Below are 26,443 nucleotides of genomic sequence, written 5' to 3' on the forward strand. Positions count from 1 at the left end.
AAGAAAGAATATAAACCAAACATACTGTCCGGGTCTTCTTTTTATATTGTTAACTATAACATATTTAATTATTTATTTTCTATATTTTACAAACTGCGTACTAACATCCTAAACTAACTGCTATAAATGTATATGGTAAAAATATGCTTTTCCGAATTCTATTTTAAACTCGTGCAAGATACACTCTAGAAACAATGCTGTATAACCGTTAGTCAATTAATATGGAGGTTTATATTGTTGTATAAATAGCGGGTGTGATAACATTAACTGTTTCAAAGTCTCCAGCACTCATAGATAGAAGCACTATGTGTGCAGGAAGAGGTTTTTAATTTGACATGAATTTATCCAAATGTAGCCGTCACTTTTATTAGGAAACACTGGCGACTAGTTGACCTCTTGATGATGCCGTCGCATGTCGATGACTATTAACAAACACGTTTGAGCAGATGGGGAATGAATTATGTTGCACAATCAGTTAATGTAACTGTTACCGCCGTGACGTGGGGTTTCATAAGTTTTAGTCTTTAAAACCAGAACGCAGCGTCTAGTGTAACTACTTTGCTCAAGGGCAAACTAACTGTATCACGCGTTTACACCATAAACTGTGGTTTACACACCCACTCCACTCGCTCTGCTCAGTGCTCACCCCGCCCAGGAACCGTAAGTTTATAGAAGGAAGCACTGAGACATCACAGAGAAGAGAAGGATCGCTCGTGTGACAGCAGATCAGAAGAGAACATGGCTGAGGGAAAAGGGGCCAACATTGGGGGCAACATTGGCACTGGAGCAGGCATCCTGGCCAAACGCTTTCAGAAATCAATGAACCGAGCACAAGAGAAGGTAGGTGGGGGGTTTGTGAGTTCAGGACCTTGGCTCTCATGTCATGCTGCACTTAATGTGTATTTTGTGTGTGAGTATCCAATACATTTGCTCCAAAATGTTTAGTGCCCTAAAGAAAACTGCTACAAATGTTCACAAGATAGGTCAATATTCTGAGTTGTAGAGCTGTCTGAAATGCATTGGTGTGAACACAAAGATTGCCACTTCCTGCCCTCATTCACTTCCTCTATAGGCTCACCTCCTCTTCTAGATTTTACTGTTTAGTAGAATGCACACTTTAGTAGTATTTCCTAACTTCAAATCACTCTGTTTTTTGATGTTTGCTAAATACTTCACTTGTGCATTTCTGACCTTTCCTGCAACTGATATTTCAAGAATAAATGTGGAACCGCTTGGCGAGTCATATTTCAGTGGCCATGCAGTGACAATTCTTGTTCCTCTGCCTGATATCATGTTTGATTGTTCATTTAAAATGATTGACCAGTCGTGAGTCTTCTCAGTATGATGGTGTGGGTTGTAGGTCCTGCAGAAACTGGGGAAAACCATGGAGACAAAAGATGAGCAGTTTGAGGAGTGCTCTGCCAACTTGAACAAACAGCAGGTACTCCAGCAGTATATGTCTGAGAGAAAGACAAACATACACCCACCTAGATTTTAATTTAACAGGACTGCATTGGGTGAACTGTGTTGTATGAACGCTGACAGAATCATCATTGAAAACAGCACAGGAAACTCCACCTTTAGAAAATGTTTATGTTACTGCTGCTCTTCGCATGTATAGTAGCAGAAGCTGACCTTTTCTGGCTCTTTTCTGATACTGTTTATACTCTCAACCAACCCCAGGAAGACCTTTTCAAATGCTATTTTGGATTGCTAGCACATTTCATTATTAACACTAACAAACGTTTATCATATTAGCCTAGCGTTGACCTAGTTTATCACTTGGCAACATTGCATTCTATTCCATGTCCTGAATGCGTTGCTTCACTGAGAATATATTGTATTTGTTTAATGATGGTAGATGGGTTTACACTCTATAGGTGCATTTTAATGAACCTAATAATTAAAGAACTTTCTTACTTTTTAAACCATAAATAAAAAAAATACAAATTTATTTTTAGAAGTATACAGAATATATTTAGATTTTTAAAGAACCATTTACAACAGCTTTCATTTCCTTACCACCTACACATTTTCTATTTTGATTCTGAAAATGTTCCGTTTCCCAAATATGCCTATTAAAGGTCTTTAATGCATATTTTGCTTTCATCAAAAAATATTTAAAATAATAAGACTTAAACCTTTTGCCTTTAGGCAACAAGTGATTTCTTTTCTCTTCCCAGGGAGATGGCATCCGACTCTATAAGGATGTTAAAGCTTACCACAATGCTGTTAAAGGTACTTCACTATTAACTGATCAAGTACAGCCATTTATTTTAATAAATATGCTGAAATGTATTTTTTTAATGGAATTTTGTTTTGAATCTTGATCCTTGTTCTAAAAACCGATTCAGATTCAGTGAAAAGCACATTTAACAATTTCCTCAGAAATCATTGTGGTTGGCCTGTTCGCTGCAGGGTGAAAGTAAAAGTGAGATGGTGTCTTGTTCTGAGCATGAGAAGATAAATCGACAAAGATAGCTCTGGTTGGGTTTTTCTGATTCAGCATTTGGGGAAGTGAATGTCTCATATTAATGGAACTGAAAATGCTTATTGTGTAAATGTCTATAATAATAGTCGATGCTCCTACTTGAATTGTGGGCGCACTGCCCAGATGTCAGTTTGCAGAGGTTTAAACAAACATGAAGGAGAGACTGAGATTGAGGAAGACTCAAGAAGTTTGTGGTCTTGTTGCTCAAAACCATGGAATCCAAAGTCACCGCTTGTGTTTTTACCCCCAGGTGTTCTCAATGGAGGAATTGGTTGTCAACATCTAAAATCAGTGCTACCTCTCTGAATTTTGCTATCTAAAAAGTTTAAAAGGAACTACTAGAGAACTTAATTTATTATTCATCCATATACTAAACCATGGAATAGTATTTCTGGAAGTATAGAGTATCTTTCTGTATCTAAACTGGTAGAACATGGTAATATTAATGCTAAAGATTCGATTCTCGTAGAATGTGTATAAAGATCAAATTTAGACTATTAATTGAATAGAATTATTAATCTAAGGAATCTCCATGAAATGGTGTATGCTTTTCAGTGCTCTATGACTCTACTGTAAAATGCTGTTGATACTCTTGGGTTGATTTCATAATTTCTTGCTAATAGAGTCACATCTCTGTAACTTGTAATGACTTGTCAGGGGTAGATGCACTACTGCCAGAATGTGTAACGGTTTAAAAAGAATTTGTTGTACACTTGTACACTACTTGTTTCTCAGTGATGCATGAATCGTCCAAGCGCCTGTCCCAGACTCTTAAAGAAATCTATGAACCGGACTGGCACGGTGTAGAAGATCTGACTGTCATAATGGAGGTAAACCAGGCCTCTTTTGTGACCTTTAATAGTAATAATCTCTGCCCTCCTTGTCTTCACCATCTCTCTGGTTTTATATTACAGAGTGAGGATCTCCTGTGGAATGACTACGAGGAGAAGCTGAGCGATCAAGTTGTTCGAACAATGGAGAATTATACCGGACAGTTCAATGATGTCAAAGTTTGTGCAATTGCTTATTTACAGACCTGAATAAGCTAGAATGATTGCAATTATTTATTCACTATCTATAGTCTTGGTCTGTTCAGTGTGTTTTTGCAAGATTGTCAGGGTTAGTATTTAATGACAGTTTTAGCGTTGACAAGTTAGGTGTTAGCTGAAGTTTTCTCATGCCTTTTGATACTGAAAATACTTAAGTTATATATTAATTAGTTACAGCTTTACAGCCATGTCATCTTGTTATCAGTGTGTTAAATTAATAGCAAATTCACATGGTTTTTACATGGTACTTGAAATGTAATTTTGAAAAAGTTACTGTTGCTTTAAAAATTTTTCTAATATTGTGATCTTGCAGGAAAGAGTGGCTAAACGAGGAAGGAAGCTGGTTGACTATGATTCAGCTCGACATCATCTGGAGGCGCTACAGAACTCCAAAAAGAGAGATGAGGCCAAAATATCAAAAGTCAGCCAACATTTGATCATTTAAATATCCCATTTTAGAAATGGATTATGGTTAGAGCTGAACTAAATTGTATGACTATTGATGCTGATTATTTTCAGGCTGAGGAGGAGTTCAATAAAGCGCAGGAGGTATTTGAAGACATTAACAAAGAGTTGAGAGAGGAGCTGCCTGTTCTTTATCAGAGGTTAGTACAGCTTTATTAACAAAAATGAAATGAAGGAGATAAATGCATTAAGACAGCTCCTTCCTGTCACTGAGGTCTCCACCAGAAAAAAAAATTCCTGGTGGTACTAATGATTATGTATCTTAATTTGGCTACACTCCCTTCCTGCTTTCAGCCGTATCAGCTGCTATGTCACCATGTTCCAGAACATCTCAAACCTACGCGATGTCTTCTACAAAGAAATGAGTATGGTATGCATATATCATTTGTGATTGTGAATTATTTTACTGTGATGCTCATTCCTTTCCATCACAACAGCTGTACTTCCTGGATGGATTTAACTTAAAAACTATACCTCAAAGTGACTCATGATATTGCTTTTCAAGTAACAGCGTTTAATGAATACATTGTTGCTGACTGAAAACTGAATGTCATGTTTCAGTTGAATCATAACATTTATAATATGATGAAGAAGCTTGAGGATCAGCACTCCACCAAACCCTTCATCATCAAAGGCCTTGACAGGTAATGTATTTGCAAGTACTTCATTTCTATAAAGACCTACAGTGGCCCCAAAGTTTAGACTATTGAGCCCTGCGTAAAATTAATAAATACTTTTTCTGACTACTGAATATTGCATGTCTTCAAAAGCAGGAAGATGTTATACTGATTAAAGGCAAATCTAAGAATGTTCATGGTTTGTATTGTCTTTTTATGTGCTTTTGTTTTATTCTTCTTGTGTCTAGCTCTAAATCAAAGAAAAGAAAGTCCGTTACGATCTCTGCACCCATCCCCTGCAACACCGCCTTCCCTCCTGATCATCCTGCCATGAGCAAGCTCAGCATGCCCAGCATTCCCAGCACCCTCACGCACACGGACACATGCTCAGACACTCCCTCAAAGAGCACCGGAAGCACAGCGTCTGAAATATCAGACTTTGAGTCAAACTCTTTTGACAGTGAGCCCAACACACCCAAGCGGCAGTCTTTGTGTTCCGAGGGTGAAGGGGTTCGGTCTGAGGGAGCCACTGAAAACACATCAGAAACCACCAAGGATGAGTCTGTGCACGCGAACGGCCTGGTACGTCAAGATTCAGTGTCCGCTGAGCACGGAGAAGAGGAGGAAACTAAATCAGCAGCATCGTCAGAAGAAACCCACCAAGCATCTACAGATGGAGACAACGAGGGAAAGTCCTTATCAGACACCACAGACAAAACTCCACCTGTTCCAAACCCTCGGAGATCTAGCACCTCCAAGAAAAAGGAAGGAGAGACTGATCAGAATACCACGGGATGCAGCGAAGATGTGAAAGTCCAAAAGACAGAGTATGAAAATCCTCCTGGTTTCCTCTATAAGGTACAGTGTCTTTGGAAAGGTTGAGACCGTCATTGATTTTGTATTTGTGTTGGTGATCCTATGTATCTGTGTTGATTTTGTTTTAGGCTGTTGCTCTGCAGAGTCAGGACTCCGATGAAGGTGTGCTCCTGCAGTTTGAAAAGGGAGATGTGATCCTTATATACATCGATGAAGAAGAAGAAAAGGTGAGTTATATATAAAGTTTGCAATATAAGGATGTAAGGCATAGCAGTCTAAGGGTTTTCTTAACTTAAGGAGTTACTTGCAGCTGGGAACAGAGCTTGAAATAAGAAGGTTGGTGGTTCTAACACCATTAAGTAAACCACTGTGTAAGGTTTTTTTTTTTTTAAGAAATTATATTTTTGTTCAGCATGGGTGAATTGGTCAAAAGTGGCAGTACAGAGATTTTGTAAGTTTTCAGTGTTATTTAATTATTATTATTTTTTAACTGTTTTATTTATATTTATGTGTAATACTGATCTTTTGGACCTTTTATACACCAAGGAATCCTGAAATCCTTTTGAGTGTGTGTGCGTGTACATAGATAGATAGATAGATAGATAAGATATTTTCTCTTTCCAGGTTTATTACCCATTAATTGCTTTCCATTATGGCTCATTCATGCTTTCGTATATTCACACTTGGCAAGTCACATTCAATCTAAAAAAAAACTAGTTGTGTTAGGCTTTGCCTTCAAACCTAGTGTGCTGTGCAATGTTGAAATATGATTTGAGACAGTTATTTGTGGATTTGAGGAAGTTTATCAATGTATAGCTCATATGGACGACATTATTGCTTTCTCTGTCCTTTTTTTTAATTAATTTGTTCTTATTATTTCTTCATTTATTATTATTATTATTAGCTTTTATGAATAATTAATTGTTCGTTCTAATGAACCAGTCTGTAATCTAGTGCTCATCATCATTCTGGTAATGTTGTGGAAATATTATATTGCAGCCGAAGGACTCTGTATGGGGCGTGAGAGAGCAGGACTGGATCCAGTACAAGGATCTAACACTTCTCTCTGGTGTTGTTGAGGAGGCCTTGATCCAGCGCATCACCTCTGATTAAGACATGTCATGAAGTGGGGGACGCAGGATGGCATGTGAACCAGATGTCCCTTACGTGCCTGTCTGAATGCCCTTGTGACTGGATGTTGTAATATGCACTCTCTGTCTGCCCTTTTCATTAGACATGAAGGACATTCTGACTTTTTTAGTATACAATGTCTTTAAAATTTCCTGATGCAGCCACAAGACTCCTGACAGCTGCACAGTCTTAGTTCTGTTTTCAGATTTTCTGTGTCATTCTGGCTTTTATAGATCTTAATATTGATCACTAGATTTATACATTGTTCAGAGTTCTGCAGTTGTATCCTAACTTTCCTTCACATGAATGTAGCCACATATTGTGTATCAGGGAAGAAAAATAGTGTTTATTATAATATTTTAAAAAACATTTTCTAAGCAATGAGTATTAAAACACTTTTTAGTGTGGCTGTTCTAATAGTCTCTTCTCTATGTGTGTCAGCCAATGTTGATGTCTGTGTTTCTCACATATCTCAGTGTTAAAGATTGACTACCAAGGTTTTCACAATGTTTACAGAACCAAAAAAAAGTGTTGAGTATTACTGTGAAACCGTTTTTTTAAATGTACAGAGAAAATCTATTGTTTTTCTACAATAAAGTTGACCGATGAAAAAAAAAAAAAAAAGTTATATATTGATTTCTGTTTGTCCAGTGCTCAAAGTGGGGAAAAGCTAGGTTATTTAAGTAACAGGTAAAGTCAAATTTACTTGCTGTATTAGTACTGATACTACTGTACCACCATAATAAATTAGAATGAGAAACTGTGTATGACAGTACTAAATTTCAATAGTTGTCTCATGGTAGCAATAGCTTAAGTAAGTTTTTGTTGAGCCTGGGACTTAAAGAAGTGAATAGGTCTATTAAATTTACTGAAAAAACATGATATACACATCCATTTTGGACGTAGTAGGACAATGTTTTGGGCATAGTAGTATTAGCAAACTGAGTATATGAAAAAAAAGTGTGAAAATATATATATTATTTAATAGAATAAATGAAAACTACCATAAACCTGAAGTTTCTTTTAAAAATACTGCTTTTTCTACCACTAGCTAGTCCCACCTATTATAAATTATATTAATACCACTACTACTTTCAGTTTTAACACTACTGCATTTCTGTCACTGATACAACTACGGCTAATAAATAAAAAATAGACTTAGATAATATAAATATAGTCTTTGGAGTATTTTAGGGTTTGCACATTTATCCTCTCATCAATCTGTCGTAAAAGACGTGTCATTCTCATCCATGCCCGTAGGGGTCGCTGTTAAACATGGATAAATGCTCTTGTGCTTTAACGTTACCTCGGCGAACTAGAGCAATAATAACACACGGCGGGTTATGGGAGTCTATCCTTGGGTCATGGGGCAGTAAATGTGTATTGATCGTTTGAGGCGGTCTTACTTTCCTTCATAAAACCGCGGTGAATGACCTTTCATCAGCTGTTGCTGCAGCTGGATCAGCGCTGTCTCCAGGTCAAAAGAGCGGATGCTCCAATAACTATTTGATAGTTCTTTGCTGTTTTGGGGATTTCTAAATAATATTTGTCCTTATTCATTCAGGTTTGGATTTGACGGCAAGAATGGCGATCAATAAGACGTTTATAAGTGTTGGCTACTCGTGTGTTGGGATGTTGGTGGGACTTTCGGCGTTTCTAGTGTGGAACATCGCTTACAGACAGCCGTGGACAGCCGCGATGGGTGGATTATCAGGTAACGTTACATTCTTTGGCAGTGTTTCAAATGCAGGTAAGCTGCCTTCCTAGAAGCTGGTCTGACAATATAACTGTTTTCCTATCTAAATCATATTTGTCCAATATAATGGTGTTTGGGATGCAGAGGGTATGACATCTTTACTTTTACAAATACAAGCAAAAGCTTTGAGATTCTGGCCTCACTAAATATCCATTCTTCAGTGCACTTTGACCCATCGCTGTCATCTTCAACAGTCTTTGAGTTTGTGTTGTGCAAGAGAGAGCAATATAGTTTTGCCGAGTCTGTGCTGTTCTTTGAGTCTTACACTTTGGTCAGGCTATTTTCTGCTACAAATAAATGGCAAGATTTAGCAGAATTTTGGTCTGTTCAGTTATTGGATGGTTGACCAATCATATGTCCATTAACTATCTCAACACATTTTAAGTTAAAAATGATAAATGGAAAGTATATTTTAGATTCTGTGACTGCTCACTGCTTTAAATCACCATTTTTTTCAGTTCACTTAAAAACTCCTCTATGTGTGAGGGCACATAACAGCATGGATGATAATAATTATACAAGAACTATAAAGCACATCACACTGCCAATAATTTCACATGAACTAACCTTTTATTTATAGCATTAGTATTAGTAAACACCCTACCCATATAAACCGCTGGGTTTAAAGTGGAAATATGGTTGTGTTGGTCAGGGAGATTTTACTTTGTTGTGTAATATCACAAAATTCTCTTCTGCTAATCTAACAGCACATGCAGAACTGAGAGAAAACAGCGCTGTCAAAAGTATCAAACAGGAACACAGCAGTTTGCATGCACGTGAGAATGACAAAGCAATAATGAATGCAGAGTCATGGATTCAGTCTTGCATGCAAAACAAGAACACACACACACACACACACACACACATATATATATAATGTACCAGAAAATACAGTTTCAGATTTTCTTTTAATTCAAAGTTACTTGCGGTTTTCTTGATGTTTTTTTTTTTCCGAATGAAAATGGTCAGTGATGTGTTTTGAACTTTATATTGCTCATTGTGTTTATGTATTTCTTCAGGAGTTTTGGCTCTATGGGCTCTGGTCACACACTTGATGTACCTTCAGGACTACTGGAGAACATGGTTAAAGGGGCTGAAGTTTTTCCTGGTTATGGGAGTCATTTTCTCTGTGTTGTCCATCGTAGCATTCATCTGTTTCCTCTGTGTCGCCGTCTCCCGCAAAGAATGTGAGTAGAGATCTGTTCTGAAACTCATGAATGCTTGAAATGAAATTGTATTTATAACATTTAGGTCATTAAACTAGGTTGTTTGAACTTTAAAAACGGTTTTCCTTTTCCTTGTGTGTGTGTACAGCCCTCACAGATCCCACCAGTCTGTACCTGTCATGTGTGTGGAGCTTCATGAGTTTAAAGTGGGCGTTCCTGCTTTCTCTCCATTCTCATCGATATCGCAAAGAATTTGCAGACATCTCCATCCTCAGTGACTTTTAAATGTACACACAATTACAACAATTCGTGCCCACAGACAAACATGCAGCAGTTACCATTTATAATGGAGCAGGACTACTCAATGAGGAGAGCAAGGAAGCTTTAGTCTTTTCAGTGCATCAGAAGAAGACATCAGTGCACCACTTCTCTCTTCTTTCTACTACTTGTCTGTCCGGGCAGTCTATTGTGGATCATGTTAGATTTCATCATCAGTGATTTTAAATGTTTGGACTTTTTAATATGTTTGATCAACATTTCTGAGCATTTTCTCTTTTCGGTATGTATGGTTTATACTGTGCATTTCTAAATGAAGTATCAAGTCTTGTCTTTCTCCTTGCTGCTGTTTTTCTGCTGTCTTACTATGATAAATGGAAAAGTGACAGGTTTTTATTAAGCTGGTGTATGTAACTCAAAGGACGTTTTCTCCTGCTGTTGCATAGTATTTAGGTAACTTTCGATTGATTTTTAAATAAGCACTTTATTGTCTTTAAAATGTGGTATAACCAATCACAAACCTTGTTCCTGTTGGAATCTCGAGGCTTTACTGGCAAGGGATATGCTATATACTTGTTTATACTTTCATGACCCTAAAGCATTAGATAACAACATCCAGCACACATTTGAAGAATTATATTTGTAGCATTTTTTCCCCACAAGACAAACATGGTTAGAGATCTTAAGATTTACCACCACCTGTTATATGACCGAGTGTTGGTTAGTATAAATCCATTCAGATAATACAGCATGCATTTGTCTTGTTATATTAAGTTGAACTTTTTTATATTTACTCAAAAACAATTATACTGTCAGAATGTGATTATTGCTTTTGCCTGACATTTCCTGCACTTTTGTGAGCATAGCCATTGTATTGTTAGAAAAAAAAAATACTTTATGTAATTGTCAGTGAAACATGAATAAAATAACCTGACACATGTTTCTTAATTTCAAAACTTAACAAGTAAAAATACAGGTTTATTACATTTTGAGAACAGCAAAACCTTTGGAAGACAATTAAATGAAATGAAATTCTATAAAAACATCAATGTAAAAAGTGGAATATATGCAAATGCTGATATCATGGTAAAGTTCGAAAGCAATGCATCCTTGCTGAATGTAAAAAAAACATTGACATTGCCCAGAGGCTTCATGTGCAAGCTAGAATTAAAATCAATTATTATCAAACAAATGACTAAGCATTTGAATAAATCACATGAGATTGACAGTGAAGTTCTCTTGTTCAGCCTAGTCCCTGAGAACTGTCTCCTGTCTCACACGAGACTGTGTAAAGACATAGTAACTTCAGTCTGTTACAGCACTGGATGTCCGACCGTTGCTTGGAATGAAATAAAGTCCTTCAGAAAAACAGACATACTTGCTTCTACACCGATTCAGCTTCATCATGCTCCGTTGGCTCATTTGGGAAACTAGAGCAGAGAACATATATGGATTAAATAGTCATGTCAGTCCATATCTTGCCACGTTAGTCCATCAATATGCTAATACTGAAAACTGTTAGCATACTGATGCAACAGTGGCAGTCCACATTTCTGCAATGTTGGATCTGGAAGATTTTTTTTTAAATTTTTTTTAACTAATTTTTCCCATTGGGATTAAAAAAAAAAGGTCTTAAAATGTTGTAAACCATGAAAAAGACAACCAGCTACAAGGTGAATTAGAACAGTACAAACTTTGAACTTTAACTTTAACTTCAGTACAAACTGAAGCTATAAATATTTTTCATTTTATTTTTTTGATGATGATTTCATCATTTGCAGTGTTTTATGGGAGTGGGTGACCACTGAAGAGCTTTTTTGGCACAATTTTCTTGCCGTGACACTCTCATTGGTAGGGAATTTTTGCAGAATCATGAGTAATGTCAATTTTCACCAGGTATTCTGATGCTTAAACACAATGTGATCACAATGTGAACTAATGGCTTTATACCATAAAGCATATTACCATCGATTAACAACCTCATAGCTCACAGCAAGTCTTTCTTTTGTCACAAAAAAATCAGTTCCCCTATAAAACAAATAGATGGGATTTTTAACTCTATACTGTCGTCTTACCAGCTTCTTTTTGGAACCGTCATATGGAGGCTATCCAGGTCTAAAGCAGCTTCACTGGCTGGTGAGTATCTCATCTCCGCATTCACATAGGACAGAGACACAGTGTCTACCATAGACCTCACTGAATACCAGTACCTGCCTGAGAGAGAGAGAGATTTATGAAACGATCAAAAAGACCAAAGAAAATAGACATGCACAATGCCAACAGAACGATTCTCACTCTGAACATGTAGAACTGTCTTCAGAGACTCAACTGCATTGTCACAGGGTTTCCTCATTAATTCCTTCACATCTAAAGGCTCAGGCTGAAAAACATTCAAACATTCAAACAATACTTAAGGTGATGGAGTTTGCATGTAGGGATCTGTAAACACACACACCTCGTTTCCCACGAGAGCGCTGAGACAGGCTTGCAACGCGTTGCAGAGGGTTATGGGGTTACAACCTCCCTCTAACACCATCATCACTCGACCTTCAGCCAACTCCATTAAATTCCGGGTCAAGAATCCAAAACCTCGTAAAAAAAAAAAAAAAAACGTTGAATGATTATTTGCATATTTGGTCATTGACACACGCCATGCTGACACAAATGGCATTCACTCGCAGAAAAGTCCTGGAGGCATTTTAGTGATTGAACAGTTCATGATGACTATAACATGGCCATGATTTTTGAATCCCATCAAAATTGCCAAGTCATTAAAAGCTCTTCTGCTTTCCATTTGCAGTATTTTAAGGACTTTTCTAAGGGGAAACCCTACAGAGCAAGAAAATTGCAGAAATAACAGAAACACTCTCAGGCTCAGATAATATAACTAAATGCTCTTGCAAATCGAAAATGATCAACAAAAAATACATTTTTAAAATGCATTTTTAACCAGTAATTATTTGTATGTGCTTTCTATCTTCGTGCTTATTGAATATGAATAATATTTAGAAAATATTGTAGATAACTTGAAAACTGTAGACACTCTGTTGTCACAGTTTGTATTACTAATACATACATTCTGCTGAGACTCTATATCCACCCTGATCCTCTTTATGGCCCTCTGTTGCATTAAAACCAGCTGAAACTAGGACCACATCTGGGGAAAACTCATGAGCAATTGGCATAACAACCGTTCTATAAAGAAAGACAGAATATTTAGCTATTTAGTTCATGTAGAGTTAACAGTGGCACCAGACAGAATTGCATACAGGTTCCCTGAAGAAAACAAAAGTAACAGGTTTGGAATGGCATGACGGTGTGTAAACGATAAATTAATTTTTATTTTGAGTGAATGATCCCTTTAACGTAAAACTAAAATGTCACTAGACACTAAAAGGACATCAGAATAGTACCTGAATGCAGCTAGGTATTCTGCATCACCCATTGGAGGACTCAGGCCTCCTGACCAAGCTACGTTTACATTATAGCCTTCCCCTCCATCAGATCCTACCTGTAACATACATAAAGCTTCAATTTACATATATAGTCATTTGACACTTAAAGAATGCACAGTCATGCTCAAATCTCAAACACACACATTCATAAAGGGATGTACACAAAACTAACCCTGGTGGGTTTTCCATTTCCATTGAAGAAAGAACCATTGTCATAGCGATGCAGGGATATATAGAGGACACTAGGATCTGTGTAGAATATCTCCTCAGTTCCAGAACCATGATGAACATCCTGACAAAAGTGCAGAGTGCAATGATAAGTGATGAAAAACACACACAAACCTTTCAAAATGTTACTAATTTATAGGGGAAAAAATGGTTGAAGGTAAAATGTTTAAAGGGTTAGTTCACTTGAGAATGAAAATTCGTCCTTCATCTATTCACCCTTGAAGCATCCTAGGTGTATGTGACTTCCTTCTTTCAGAATAATCTAATCGGAATGATATTAAAAACTGTTCTTGCGTCTTTCAGTGGGGCTAAGCAGGTGTTTGCTGTCAACAATTCAGAAGATGTGAAATAAAGTGAGCGCAATTGTAATAAAATGTCCCTCACATGGCTCCATGGGGTGAATGAAGACCCCCTAAAGAGAATCCATGCATTATTGTAAGATGATTTCAAACGTAATAAACACTTTTCACAGAGAACAAAACAAAAAGCTGGTCACTGATTAGAAGCACAAAACAAGGTTTTATAAAGAAAAACATTGGAGGAATTCGAAATAAGCCAAGAGGAGACTGGTTTTCCTTTGCTAAAGTAAGGAAACTTTGTTTCCTTTGCTCCTACATTTTCGTGTTTATTACATTTGAAATCTGGATATTTATCTCACAAAAAAGCATTGATTCGATATAGAGGTCCCCCTGGAGCCGTGTGAGGGATGTATTATTACAGATGCGTGCACTTTATTTCACTTCTTCTAAACTGTTGACAACAAACACCTGCTTACCCCCATTGAAAGGCTTGGAAGAGAAAGGACCAATTTTTATATACTTCAGATTAGATTATTCTGAAAGAAGAAAGTCACATACACCTAGGATGCTTCGAGGGTGAGTAAAACATGGACAAATATATTTTTTTTTAAACTAACCCTTTAATGTTTGTGCCAGAAGCTTCAACAGCACAAACAGATTACAGTGACAAGACAGATAGTAAAAATAGAATAAGTAAATATGAAATAATAATATATAACAAATAAACAAAATAAAAAAATACACAATGTACAAAAATATACAAAATATGGTATTTGTGTGAACAGGTAAAGTATGGTGTGTTAAATAAATAAATGAATAAATAGTGTTGTGTATTACATGTTTGCAATAAAAATTATAGAGATGCAATTGTTGGTGTACAGGGAGAAGAGCAATGGGGAGAGAACACATCCATGAGGGGCACCAGAGCTGAGTGAGGTTCCTGTCTGTCAGAAAGCTGGTGATCCACTGACTGATGGAGGTGGCCACAGAGAGCTGGGTTAATCTGGACAGGAGGAGGTTTGGGATGACAGTGTTAAAGGCCGAGCTGAAGTCCATGAACAGGATCCTTTCATAAGTCCCTCGTCTGTCCAGATGTTGCAAGATGTAGTGCAGTCCCATGTTGACTGCATAATCCACAGACCTGTTTGCTCGGTAAGCAAACTCCATGGGGTCCAGTAAAGGTCCAATGATGTCCTTCAGGTGGGCAGCACCAGTCTTTCAAATGACTGAAATTTGGATTTCTTTGGGATGGGGATGATGGTGGAGGGCTTGAAGCAGAAAAGGACTTCACACAGCTCCAGTGATCTGTTGAAGATCTGTGTGAAGATAGGGGCCAGCTGGTCAGCAAAAGATTTCAGATAGGCTGGTGTAACGACGTCTGGGCAGTGTTGCCAAGATAAATAAACAACCACAGCTTCAAAAACAAGCCCAATATTATTATATTGTCATCAATATTATCTATTATCAATAAAAAAGCCTGCAACATAGTGAACTGAAACCAGTTTCAGTTTGAAGAGCAAAAACAGAAGTTGATTTACAAAAATCATCAAACTGTAACAAAGCGGGAGTGCACACACTATCCTCCGATCACCTGCGAGCAGAATAGTTTTGGAGATGGAAAAGGAGAATAAGACGAGCACTAAAGGAGAGCTTTAATATAGCCACATATTGATGATAATAAACTCGAACCACATGTATCCACTATTAGTCCTACTGCTTGTTTATTTATTTATTTAATGATTAATGCATTATTAAAATATTTTACAAATTGAATTAGGTCCCTTTCCTCCCTTGTACCATTCACCTGCTCCCATGTTTACTCTCCATCTCTGTACATCTATTTTGGTGGCGTTGTTTGTCTATTTATATCTACTAACCATCATCACTTGGATTACAATGTCACATCTGCATGTTAAATGCGATGAAGAATCATGCTACTTTTATTATTACACTGATTGGCTATTAGCTGTGAGCAGACAATGTTAATAATACACTGGAAAAAAAAAACAGCGACCATAAATGTAAAGAAACAAAGTTGTTTGTCAGGTTTTCCTAACAAGCAACCATATATTTTTTAGATAAGCTAAAAAAAAAAAAAAACGCAACCCGCTATTTTATTAAACGACTTAACAAAAAATAAAAGTTGGGTAAAATACATAAATTTGGCAACTCTGCATCTGGGCCTGGTGCTTTTCTTGTCTTATTTCCGGAAGGCCTGACACAAATCCCTTTCACAAACCAGAAGTGCAGGAGTGGGGGAGAGGGGGGTTGCTGGAGGACTTAACAGATCCAAGGAGAGAAGGTCAGAATGGATGTGGGCTGTGAGGTAGGGGTTTTCAAACCTGCAACAGAACTCCTTCAAATCGCTGGCCAGTTGTTGATACAACACAGTGCTGGGGTTTGGTGTCTTGTAACTGGTGTCTTTCAGTCCTCTCCACACTGATGCAGGGTCACTGGCTGGTTTCAGCTTTTCGGAATAGTTTTTCTTAGCCACTCTGATCTTCTTTGTCAGTGTGTATTTGGCCTGTTTATACAAGACTCTGTCCCCACTCCATATAAATTCTATCTCCACTCCATACAAATTGTAACTTATGGTCAATACCCTTTATCAGTATTTGCAAATATGTGTAAGGCAAAAACTGTGTGTGTATGTGTCTTACCCAATCTACTATAAGGATCTTTTTAACGTTTAATCGCTCCTGAAGCTGTTTAGCTGCAATGGCTACAGAATTAAAGATACTGAAACCACTGTAAGAGAAAAAAAACCATGAAAAAAAAAAAAAACAGAAATACACAGCATTATTTACCTGCATACACTACCACTACCAAGTGTTTTTTATGTTTTTCAAAAAAAAAGACTCTTGCTCACCAAGGCTGCATTAATTTGATAATACAGTAAAACTATAATATTGAGAAATTTTAATAACAGTTTTTAAATGTCATTTATTCCTGTGATTTCAAAGCTGAATTTTCAGCAGCCATTACACCAGCCTTTAATGTCACAAGATCCTTCAGAAATCATGTAATGCTAATTTGGAGCTTAACAATCAATTAATCAATTTGAAAACAGTTGCCCTGCTTAGTATACAGTAGATTAGAATAAAATAAAATATATTTTTTGTAACAATGTAAAAGTCGTGTCTGCAATGGTTTTAAGTGAAACTCACAATGTTTGAGAATGTGATGCATGGTGTCCTGGAGGTGTGACTACAGCAAACCCATTCTGAGGATGAGTAAGAAGAAGAAGTACGAATCTGAATTGGTAAATGCTCTGTGGTTATAGGAGAGGAATCGTGGACTATGGGAATCTCACCTTTAGCTCTCCTCTAGCCACACGGACAGCCAGCTCAATCACACTGCCCACTGACATCTTCAGTAGTGCTGCGCTGCAGGAACTATTCAATACTGTATCAAGGTCTGTTTGACTTTGATATGGCATGAAAGATGTACTTTCTGAAAATCCAGAGTATGAACAAATAAGCTGTTTTGAATGGACGGACAGTAGTTCCTCCAACGTGGCCGGCCCGCCTTTAACCAACTAAGAGACAAGCACACACACACACACACACACATGGAAGTAAATTCTCACCGCTGCAATAATATTCAGAGCTTTATGAGCTGTTCATTGTTTACCTTACACTGACTCTTGAGGCCACACTGCTGCAATCTTGACCAGATACTTTGAATTCTGCCAGCATACTCCGTATGAAAGCTGGTCACATCTCTAACGTTACACTCATGTTGCAGCATCTTATATTCCAACACCAAACCTACGCACACACAAATACACTTTAAAATAAACATAAATATATATTAAGTCTACAGAGTTACCATGTTAATGTTAATATTATGTCATGTTTTAGACACAATACTGTGCGTTTTTGCTCAATTTTGCAAATAAAAATATTTAGTATAAAGCCACAGCAGAACATATTATACAGTTAATTAATTATTTTATAAAGCTACATTTTAATGCTATTTTGAAGATTTTCTCATTTAATTCAATAATGACTTTAAATGATCGTTTGCAGGTAATTTCTCAGTCAAATTTGATGTGCGATTCATTCAAATAATTAATCGACACATTGTGTATTTATATATAGTGCAACTTCGAACTTTTGTTTAGAAGAGATACTACTGAAAAACTGCACTTTGACATTTCTTGTGATATTCCTTAAATATAAATATGAACAGTGGAGCCAAAAGGTCTACGACCACTAGTGAAAAAGGTTCTCAAACATATTTAATTACAATTTTTGCACTGAAAAAACTAAATCAAACTTAATTATGTTTTTTTATTATTATTATTATTATTATTACACTCAAAAGCATCATGCCAACTTTGTTGTGACACCCTCATTCCTCCTACCTGTGGTATAGTTTGGTTTTCTCCTGACATCTTGGGCTAGAGAGGAGGAAACATGTAAAGGCAGATATCCGTTGTTGTGACGGTTTATATACACCGATTGGGACCGTATGCGTAAGTCCTCTCTTGCTCTCCCTCTGTCTCTTGTCAGCACTGAAGAAGACATGGGCCGCACCATGTGAGAAGGTGCCTTACAATGAGCCTGTGAATAAGAACTCTGTGTGATCGCTTGCAAATGTGCATTTGTCTCAGTGTGTTGCTGGAATGTCTCCTGTGGCCAGTGCTGTTGGTGTGTAATCATAACAGTCTGAGTCTGGATGTGCTGGATATAAGAAGGTACCGACTGGGATTTGCTCAAAGGCCGATGATGCATCACTGTCCACTGCCTAGAAGCTGGAAAAGACAAAATGAAATAGCAAATTAAGTTTTATAGTAATTACAGTAATCTCTGGTCTCCAGATTAGTTAATGTGTGATACCTGGAACAACAGTTGGAGGCAAGGTAAAGACGGGCTGTGCCTTGCTGTTCCAGAGCATGGGGTTCTGAATGCCAACATGTAGAGGAGATTCATCCTGAAGAAAAGTAGATTAATGTCATTGCAATCAGGAATGAGCAAGGTTTAGGTTTAATGTAGCATTTTAAAAAAATCCTAAACAATTGCAATGGACCCTTTTCACACTTGAGTGTTAGGAGCATGGAAATAAACTATAGAATATTGTCATTCATTCAAATATCAAAAGAAAGAAAAAATTCACTATTCCACAAAAAAAAGAGACGCATTGCATCAGTTAGAAAAGAGAAAGATTTCAAATTGACAGTAATGCCCTCAGCAGCACTAGTGTGTTGACTAGTTTTTATAAATTAATGACAAATAAAATAAAATTGCATTATAAATGTACATTAAATGATCTGAAAATTGAAAAAAAAAAAAAAAAAAAAAAAAAAAAAAAATATATATATATATATATATATATATATATATATATATATATATATATATATATATATATATATATATATATTGAAAATCAATTGAAAATCTGAAAAAAAAAAAAAAAAATATATATATATATATATATATATATATATATATATATATATATATATATATATATATATATTTATATATATATATACAAAAACTAAAATGTCACTAAAATTAAAAAATTCCCTTACAAACATACAGTCTTGAATCCTAAAATCTTATAAAATTGAAAATATATTTTTATGTATATATAAACTTTTAATTATAAATATCATATATATTTCAACAATCCCAGTCTCGATGACTAAAAAGAAAAAAGAAAACAATTAGTGTTGTCATAATTACAGCAGAAATGCCAGTCTGAGGGCCCTTCAAATATTGTGCTGCACAATGAGGGGCCTTTGATTCAAAACAATTGAGAACCACTGATGATTGAACAAAGTATTGATAAAAAAAAAAAAAAAATTACTAGGCAATCACAACACTCATCCATCCCATAACTGAAAAAAAAACAACAACAAAAAAACATAACCTTTATGCAAAGTTTGGTTACTGTAATTACACAGTCACAACGACAGCTTTGTAAAAGGAAAAAAATTAACTACAAAATATATTCTGCCTGGACCCCTTAACCATCTTTTACTCACATGAGAAAGTGTATATAAAGAGAGAGACAGAGAGAAACCAGTTACAGACCTCGTGTGGTGCTGATGTGTAGATCTGTGGCTCTTGATGGCTCATCTGTTTATCTGGTGATGAATTTACTATGGATAGTGAAGTAGAACTGGAAGATCCCCCTACAAAATACACATACCAGGTCACTACAGTGTCTTAAAGATGACCAAAATGACCACCCAATTCACAAAATAACAAATATTTACATTTAAATACAAATGTATTATATCTTTGCTTTATTTCATTTTACAACGGTGTTAAGTTATTACACACCCATAGAGTCAGATGCTCTGACAGCAGGGGGCGCACTGGTTTCACACTGCAATAGGTTCTGTCTTCCCGATGCTATTCTCTTTGGTCTTAGCTTCAGAAATGGATCTGAGGCTTCTCACAAGCATGCGCAAACACAAATGTGCTTAAATTATAAACACGTGAAGACCACCATCGATTAAATCATGTAAAAGTTCTTCTGATTTCTACTTATTTCCACTCGTATATGTGTACAAGCTCACATGTTCTTCTTAATGGATTGTCCTTCTCCAAATATTCACGGACTTGGGTTGGATCCTGAGGTTTAAATTTCCTGAACAACAGAAAATATAAATGACTCTAACGCTACAATCAAAATGCAACTTTAGATCCAAGTTTAAGCAGGTTTTTATCGTTTCCAACCTGTGTTTGTTGCAAATATGCTGATTTAGCTTTCGTTTCACCCAGACACTGGCACCGGAACCTGCCAGTCACAACAATTATCAATTAAACCAGTCCAGACAGAGTTTTTAGAAACACCCTATGAAATAATAGAATACAACAGGGTCAGAAATGAACCAAGGCTTGAAAAAATGCACAGATTTAGGAGTTTTTTTTTAATCTGACATTTGAATTCATAATATTCTAGGCCTGTATGAGTTCAGACATTATAGTGAGAATTTCAGTTACAATTTAATTAGTTTTTGACATAAATGGACAACACACTCTGTTATACACACACACACACACACACACACCACCCCTTAATAAAAAAAAGTTCATTTCTGAAACTGTATGAAAAAAAAAAAAAAAAAAACTTGAGAGCAATGAGAGTACTCTGTTGACTCTTCTTTATATTCAAAAGCTGATTAAATGGATGTTTTTCCTCTTGTGTGCTCTCCCTCTCTCTCTCAAGCTTCTTGTGCTGATGTTCAGACATCTGCATAATGAGGATGAGAAAAAAGAGTCAGTTCTGAAACTGTAATATTGTATATCAATGATTCCAGAAAGACTAGCAGAGTGTTCTGGAATTACACTGCAGTATGCGAGCTAACACCAGTGTGGGTCTTTGTAAGATACCCATATCATATTTGAAATTTTAAATAGAGTTTGAGATTCAGATGCTGCAAGTGGATTATGTGGATCAATGGCACTGTCTGGATGTCAAGAATGCCAAATGCATTTGACTCACAAGTGAACAACAATATTTCTCACTCAATTACACAGTATACAGTAATATTATGGTTAGTGTTTGATTGTACTGTAATCCTTTAATTTGAATTCATGTTAGCGCATGTTAAATGACAGAAATGCTTTCATCTGGATCAGCAGATATAGTATAACATTTATACAACAATTAGTGTACTTTTTGAATGTAACACACAAAGATATTATCCAACCTAATTAATTTTTATAATAACTTATTTGCTGTTTTCAAATAAAATTATTTTTGAATTAGGAGTTGAAGAGTTCGATATCACTTTCATTTAAAGCAGACAAAAATAAATACATAAATAAATAATAATAATAATAAAAAAATTGCCAAATTGTATTTACTAAAATTAACTTCAAATATATTTAAAATATATAAATATACTTTTTAAAGACATTTAATATAAATATTGCCCTCCACTGAAAATATAATACATTCACATGTAACATTTAAAGAAAAATAACTTTATGTTGTCTATAACGTGTGAATATATATTACACTTTTAAATAAAAATATGTAGTGAATAAACGCTAAATGTAGGCTCCTGTGAGAATGTAAATGTATTGACCCTGAAATACATATTGAAATAAATGAAGGTATATGAAGGTCGAAAGTAAATATATTTTCAATTTTAAAATATATTTAATTGAGCTTCACTATTTACAATATTTTTTTGCCATATGGGATCCCTTCCTTGAGAGCAATGCAGGGCTTATTTTATATTCCAAAAAAACTATTTTAAAAAAAAACAACATAGTTAAAAATAGTTCACAAAATTTCCCCTAAAGTGAGAAGGCATCCTCCGCATTTTTATTTTTTCTTATGAACTCAACACATAGAGAAACATCATCACCATTTCTTCTACCGCAGAAACCATGCTGCACTCAATCTGGCCTGGATCACTATAACCCTCCAGCTGACAAGGAAGTGCTCTATTAAAACCCATCCACTTCCTGGAGCTTTTTTGTTTGATTTAGGGGTGATTTATGTAAGGTTAGTATGCTATTCTCATCCTACATTTTGCCCGACCTATATTTGGTTTAAATAGCTCTTGGCAAACATTTCAATCAAAATCATTCAAAGCAGAACTAACTCATTTTACCAAAACCACCAAAGGACAGAAATGTCTAAATGCCAAAAGTTCTGGAGCTTACAAGCTTTTATTTATCCCTCCTTTACAATTTAATGAGTACAACTAGTTGAAAGTCTAAAAAGTGCAAAACTCACAGTTAGTCTTTCAGTCATTTGTTAAGTCACATATAGCAGGTTAGGTGATTTGTGTGTTTCTAGATATATTTTTGTTTGTCATGATGAAAGACTAATAACTAATAAAAAAAAACATTCACAAAAAGACACAAAGTCTGTATTTTTAACCTGACCAATATTTAAATATAATGAGGATTGCTTCATTACACATCTTTCTTTAGCTATATGAATATATGTCATTGCATTTGATCCCCCAAACTACTATAATATTACAGTAAAAGTGATGTGGCAGTTCATGCAAAATTCCAGAACTCTACATGGTATCCGAACAAAGCAAATAAAGTTTAAACACACAAGAATTTCTCACCTGTCACCTCTGCATAGCTTTTTCTATCTCTCATATGTTTCCAGGCATCAAATTCTCATCTGAAAAAGACAGAAAACATGGCATTTGCTCTCTCTGGCTGTGCAAATCACACAATGAAAAGCAGAACTACACAAATCTAGATTCAAAGCACTTGCATTTAACACTGGTCCTGCACTACAGCGTACTCCAAAAGTGTGATTTTGCCGAGTGACATCCAGCTACACTAAGGTTCGCACTGCCCTCCCTGAAGCCCCTCCTGCTGAACTTCCTCTCTTCTCACTACATCAACAGTGGTTTGCCTCTCTCTACTAATGCACTTATCAATGATTTCATTTGAAATCCCTAAGTTGTGCATGCAGATGATGGATATCCCCTAGTTTTTACAATATCACTAAATGTAGGGCAAGTAGCAATTGTAACAAGGATTAGCTGTACATTTCCGTTGGACGGTCTTCACGATCAATCATCAACACAAACATGTTCGTTTCTATGTAAATAAGGACATCTCATCGATGCAATGGTTTATATTTAGCCGTGATGACATTTGCGAAGCCTAAACCTCAACCTCACCTCTAACCCACGCAAGCCACTTGATATCAGAAGATTTAATGCACAACATAATTTGACTGATTCATGAACTTCTCATAAGAGTGAGAACCAGTGTTGGGGGTAAAGTATTACAAGTAACATGAGTTATGTAATCAGATTACCTAGTATATAAGTGTATTATAACTAGTAAAGCATTACTTTTTAATTTGCAAGGGGATATCTGAGTAGGTTTTTCAATTACTTTGTTTTCCCATGTCCTGACAGAGAGCTCTCCTGTCCTCATGTTGAGAGAAATCAGGAGCAGGTGCCCAGGTGTTGTGTGCACCGTGTGAATATGTTGTTACTGTAGTTCTAGACTAAATGTGAACATGAGCTTACTCATCACACTTACACAAAAACAGATTCAGTGTTCCTCAAAATGAATAAAAAACAGTGAAATGCAAACTCAGAATATGAGGCAAATCTGCAATACTTAAATATGTTAAATAACACAAATATTCTTTATTCATTTAATCTCATTTTATTTTAACCAGTGTCTTTGCTGCTGACCTTAAATGATCCAATTCAACAACACTAATAAGCAAGAATTACTTCAGATAAACATTATATTTGTGTTTGCTTTTTCTTTTTTTGGCTGAAAAGAGAAAAATGAGCCCAACCCAAATGAGAAAAAGTAATGCAAAAGTAGTGCAATACATTTCTCATAAAAAGTAATTAAGTAACACAATTAATTACTTTTTTTTAGGGAGTAACACAATACTGAACTGTAAAAAAAAAAAAAAAAAAATTGTGTTTTAAATCAGAAGAACAGGTGGGGACTATGAACAATTAAATTCTTGAGAAATTAACATTGAAAAAAAATTGTGTAATAGAAAGAATAAACAGTATAATTTAATTGTTTTAGGAAATATACTACAGGAAAATATGAAAACAGTAGTTGTGGAAGAAAATTAAAAGTTATCGAAGGTCTAATAATTTGCAGTCTAATAATATAGCACATGATAAGTGGCTAGAATATTTTAAAAAGTTATTATCCGATTCCAAATGTAATATATAGATGCTGATTTTGAAAACTTTGTCACAGATTGTTTTAGTAATCATGAAGTTGTATTTTTAAATGAAGATGAAATTTTATGAGATCTATAAAGCTATTATGTCAATGAGTAATGGAAAGGCGCCTGGACCAGATGGCATCATTACATATAACATATGTTTTGTCCTATAATGCTCTCTTTATATAACAAAATATTAGAGACAGGGAGCTTTCCAGAGATCTGGTGTGAGGCTATGATTTTTCCGCTATAAAAGAGTGATGATAAAAATTATGTGGGAAATTATAGAGGGATCTCATTGCTTAATGTGCTTTGTAAATTTTTTTACAAATGTCTTGAACGGGAGATTAGTGTCTTATGTAGAAGTAAATAATATGTTTTATGAAGAACACGCAGGGTATAGGTCAGGGTATTCTACAATAGATCATATTTTTATTTTGCGCTTATTAAGAATGGCATTGGTGGAAAAGTTTTTAGTGTATTGAGATCTATGTTTTCTAAACTTAAATCATGTGTGAAAGGAACCGATGGTCTAACAGAGTATTACCCCGTTGGTGTAAGACAGGGCTGCATGATGAGTCCGCTTTTGTTATCTTTTCTTAAATGAATATATAAAAATGTTGAAGAATAATTGTAAAGGTATTCAGTTTGAAAGTATGACAGAAGTACAGACCTTGTTATATGCTGATAATATGGCTAATATAGCAGATACAATTAGAGGGTTACAGAAACAGATTGAAAACTTAAAAATCTTTCGCATCTTTATGGTATAAGAGTGAATTTGAGTAAAAAAAAACAGGTTTTTAGAAGAGGGGTCTCTCTAAATAAAGATGAAAAATTGAATTTTGCTGGTGAACAGATTGAAGTGGTTCATTGTTACAAATATCTTGGTATGTGGTTTAAACCAAAATTGTCATGGTGGAAACCCTGACAACTTTTGGCAAGCCAAGGCAAGAAAGCAATGCTATGGTTTGTTCTTAAACATAAAATGAGCTGCAATCAATCTTTGTGTTTGTTTGATCGCATGGTTGCACCTATACTTTATTATGGATCTGAGATAAGAGGTTTTTAACCAGTGGAGTGTATTGAAAATGTTCAGGTATCTTTTTGTATAAAACTGCGTATTAGTTCAAGTGTGAGCATTGTGGCTGTCTTGGGTGATCTGAGGAGATTTGTATTGTCCACTTCTTATATGAAAATATAATGTATCATGTATTGGTTAAAACTGGTGTCTATCTCCAATTATCTTTATCAAAAAATTATTTATAACATGCTTGATCAATAAAACATGGGTTACTCGTATTAGAGTTCTGCTATATTTTCATGGTTTTTCTAGTGCCTGGGAAGCTCAAAGTGTACAAATATAAGAACATTTACAGCTATTCTTAACCAGTAATTAAAAGGAAAAGCACATGAGGCATGGTCTACAGATACCTGGGCCCTTTTCTGAGACAGCAGTGAGGACAATGTGGTTTTACTCAGAAACACACACGAGCAGGCCGCCCCATATACAAACCACTCCGGGTCAGATGCACAACCACCTGCAAATGCATCCCCATACTCACTTACAAACTGAGCAGAGCTCATGGGTGTCCTTCATGTTCTGAATATAAGAAACCAATTTTTAATGCTGTTCCAGTAAATACCCCTGCTGACCTCGCCGCATTCCTTTCCATTTGCCCAAATCTTTATATCCGTGTCAGTGTTTGTGTGTAAATAACATTTCACTGACATACTGACATTCTGAGCACGAGCCAAACTGAGGTCACATGATTCTCTATTTTCCAGTATTCCTAATCGTTGAGACCTATACTTCAAGCGGCACCTTTTCATTTGTTTCTAGAAACACTGTCAATGGATGTTCCAAATTTGAATCATTATAAAAGAATAGAATGCAGATTGTGTTTTTATGCAAACACCTGGTTTGGGATGCTTACAGTAAACCTAACAAAATTCTCTGTTTACAGTACGTTGATGTTCATCAGCTAGGGCATACTTCCAAAGCAACAGCCACAGTTTTAATACCCAGACA

At 35.8% G+C, this 26,443-nt stretch overlaps 3 protein-coding genes across 6 annotated transcripts; 2 read left to right on the forward strand and 1 right to left on the reverse strand.

The window, feature by feature from the left end:
- Positions 1-371: 371 nt before the first annotated feature.
- On the forward strand, positions 372-7,199 carry LOC128015720 (bridging integrator 2). Its single transcript, XM_052599791.1, has 12 exons — positions 372-840; positions 1,361-1,441; positions 2,184-2,238; positions 3,227-3,321; positions 3,406-3,501; positions 3,854-3,961; positions 4,060-4,145; positions 4,300-4,375; positions 4,567-4,649; positions 4,871-5,480; positions 5,567-5,665; positions 6,438-7,199. The coding sequence occupies exons 1-12, from the start codon at positions 739-741 to the stop codon at positions 6,549-6,551; spliced, it is 1,605 nt and encodes a 534-aa protein (XP_052455751.1). The 5' UTR covers positions 372-738; the 3' UTR covers positions 6,552-7,199.
- Positions 7,200-7,877: 678 nt separating this feature from the next.
- slc48a1b (solute carrier family 48 member 1b) lies at positions 7,878-10,707 on the forward strand. The gene is made up of 4 exons (XM_052599796.1): positions 7,878-8,046; positions 8,134-8,283; positions 9,345-9,512; positions 9,640-10,707. Exons 2-4 carry the CDS (start codon positions 8,154-8,156, stop codon positions 9,774-9,776), a joined length of 435 nt encoding a protein of 144 aa, XP_052455756.1. The 5' UTR covers positions 7,878-8,046; positions 8,134-8,153; the 3' UTR covers positions 9,777-10,707.
- On the reverse strand, positions 10,708-23,256 carry LOC128015721 (histone deacetylase 7). 4 transcript variants are annotated; one of them, XM_052599792.1, is made up of 19 exons: positions 22,811-23,256; positions 20,862-20,964; positions 20,448-20,508; positions 20,288-20,358; positions 20,049-20,159; positions 19,797-19,897; positions 18,594-18,687; positions 18,119-18,508; positions 17,383-17,519; positions 17,063-17,287; positions 16,917-16,972; positions 16,410-16,497; positions 13,395-13,514; positions 13,181-13,278; positions 12,844-12,962; positions 12,223-12,356; positions 12,063-12,147; positions 11,843-11,981; positions 10,708-11,197 (listed from the first exon to the last, which is right to left on the reverse strand). In XM_052599792.1, the coding sequence occupies exons 2-19, from the start codon at positions 20,962-20,964 to the stop codon at positions 11,152-11,154; spliced, it is 2,178 nt and encodes a 725-aa protein (XP_052455752.1). In that variant the 5' UTR covers positions 22,811-23,256; the 3' UTR covers positions 10,708-11,151. The 4 variants fall into 4 exon arrangements, with proteins under 4 accessions (XP_052455752.1, XP_052455753.1, XP_052455755.1 ...); XM_052599793.1 differs by having other exon boundaries at positions 20,448-20,565; positions 22,811-23,254; XM_052599795.1 differs by lacking the exon at positions 20,862-20,964 and having other exon boundaries at positions 22,818-23,254.
- Between the last annotated feature and the right edge of the window lie 3,187 nt (positions 23,257-26,443).

The sequence above is a fragment of the Carassius gibelio genome, chromosome A6 (assembly GCF_023724105.1).
Source record: "Carassius gibelio isolate Cgi1373 ecotype wild population from Czech Republic chromosome A6, carGib1.2-hapl.c, whole genome shotgun sequence".
NCBI classification, from domain to species: Eukaryota; Metazoa; Chordata; class Actinopteri; order Cypriniformes; family Cyprinidae; genus Carassius; species Carassius gibelio.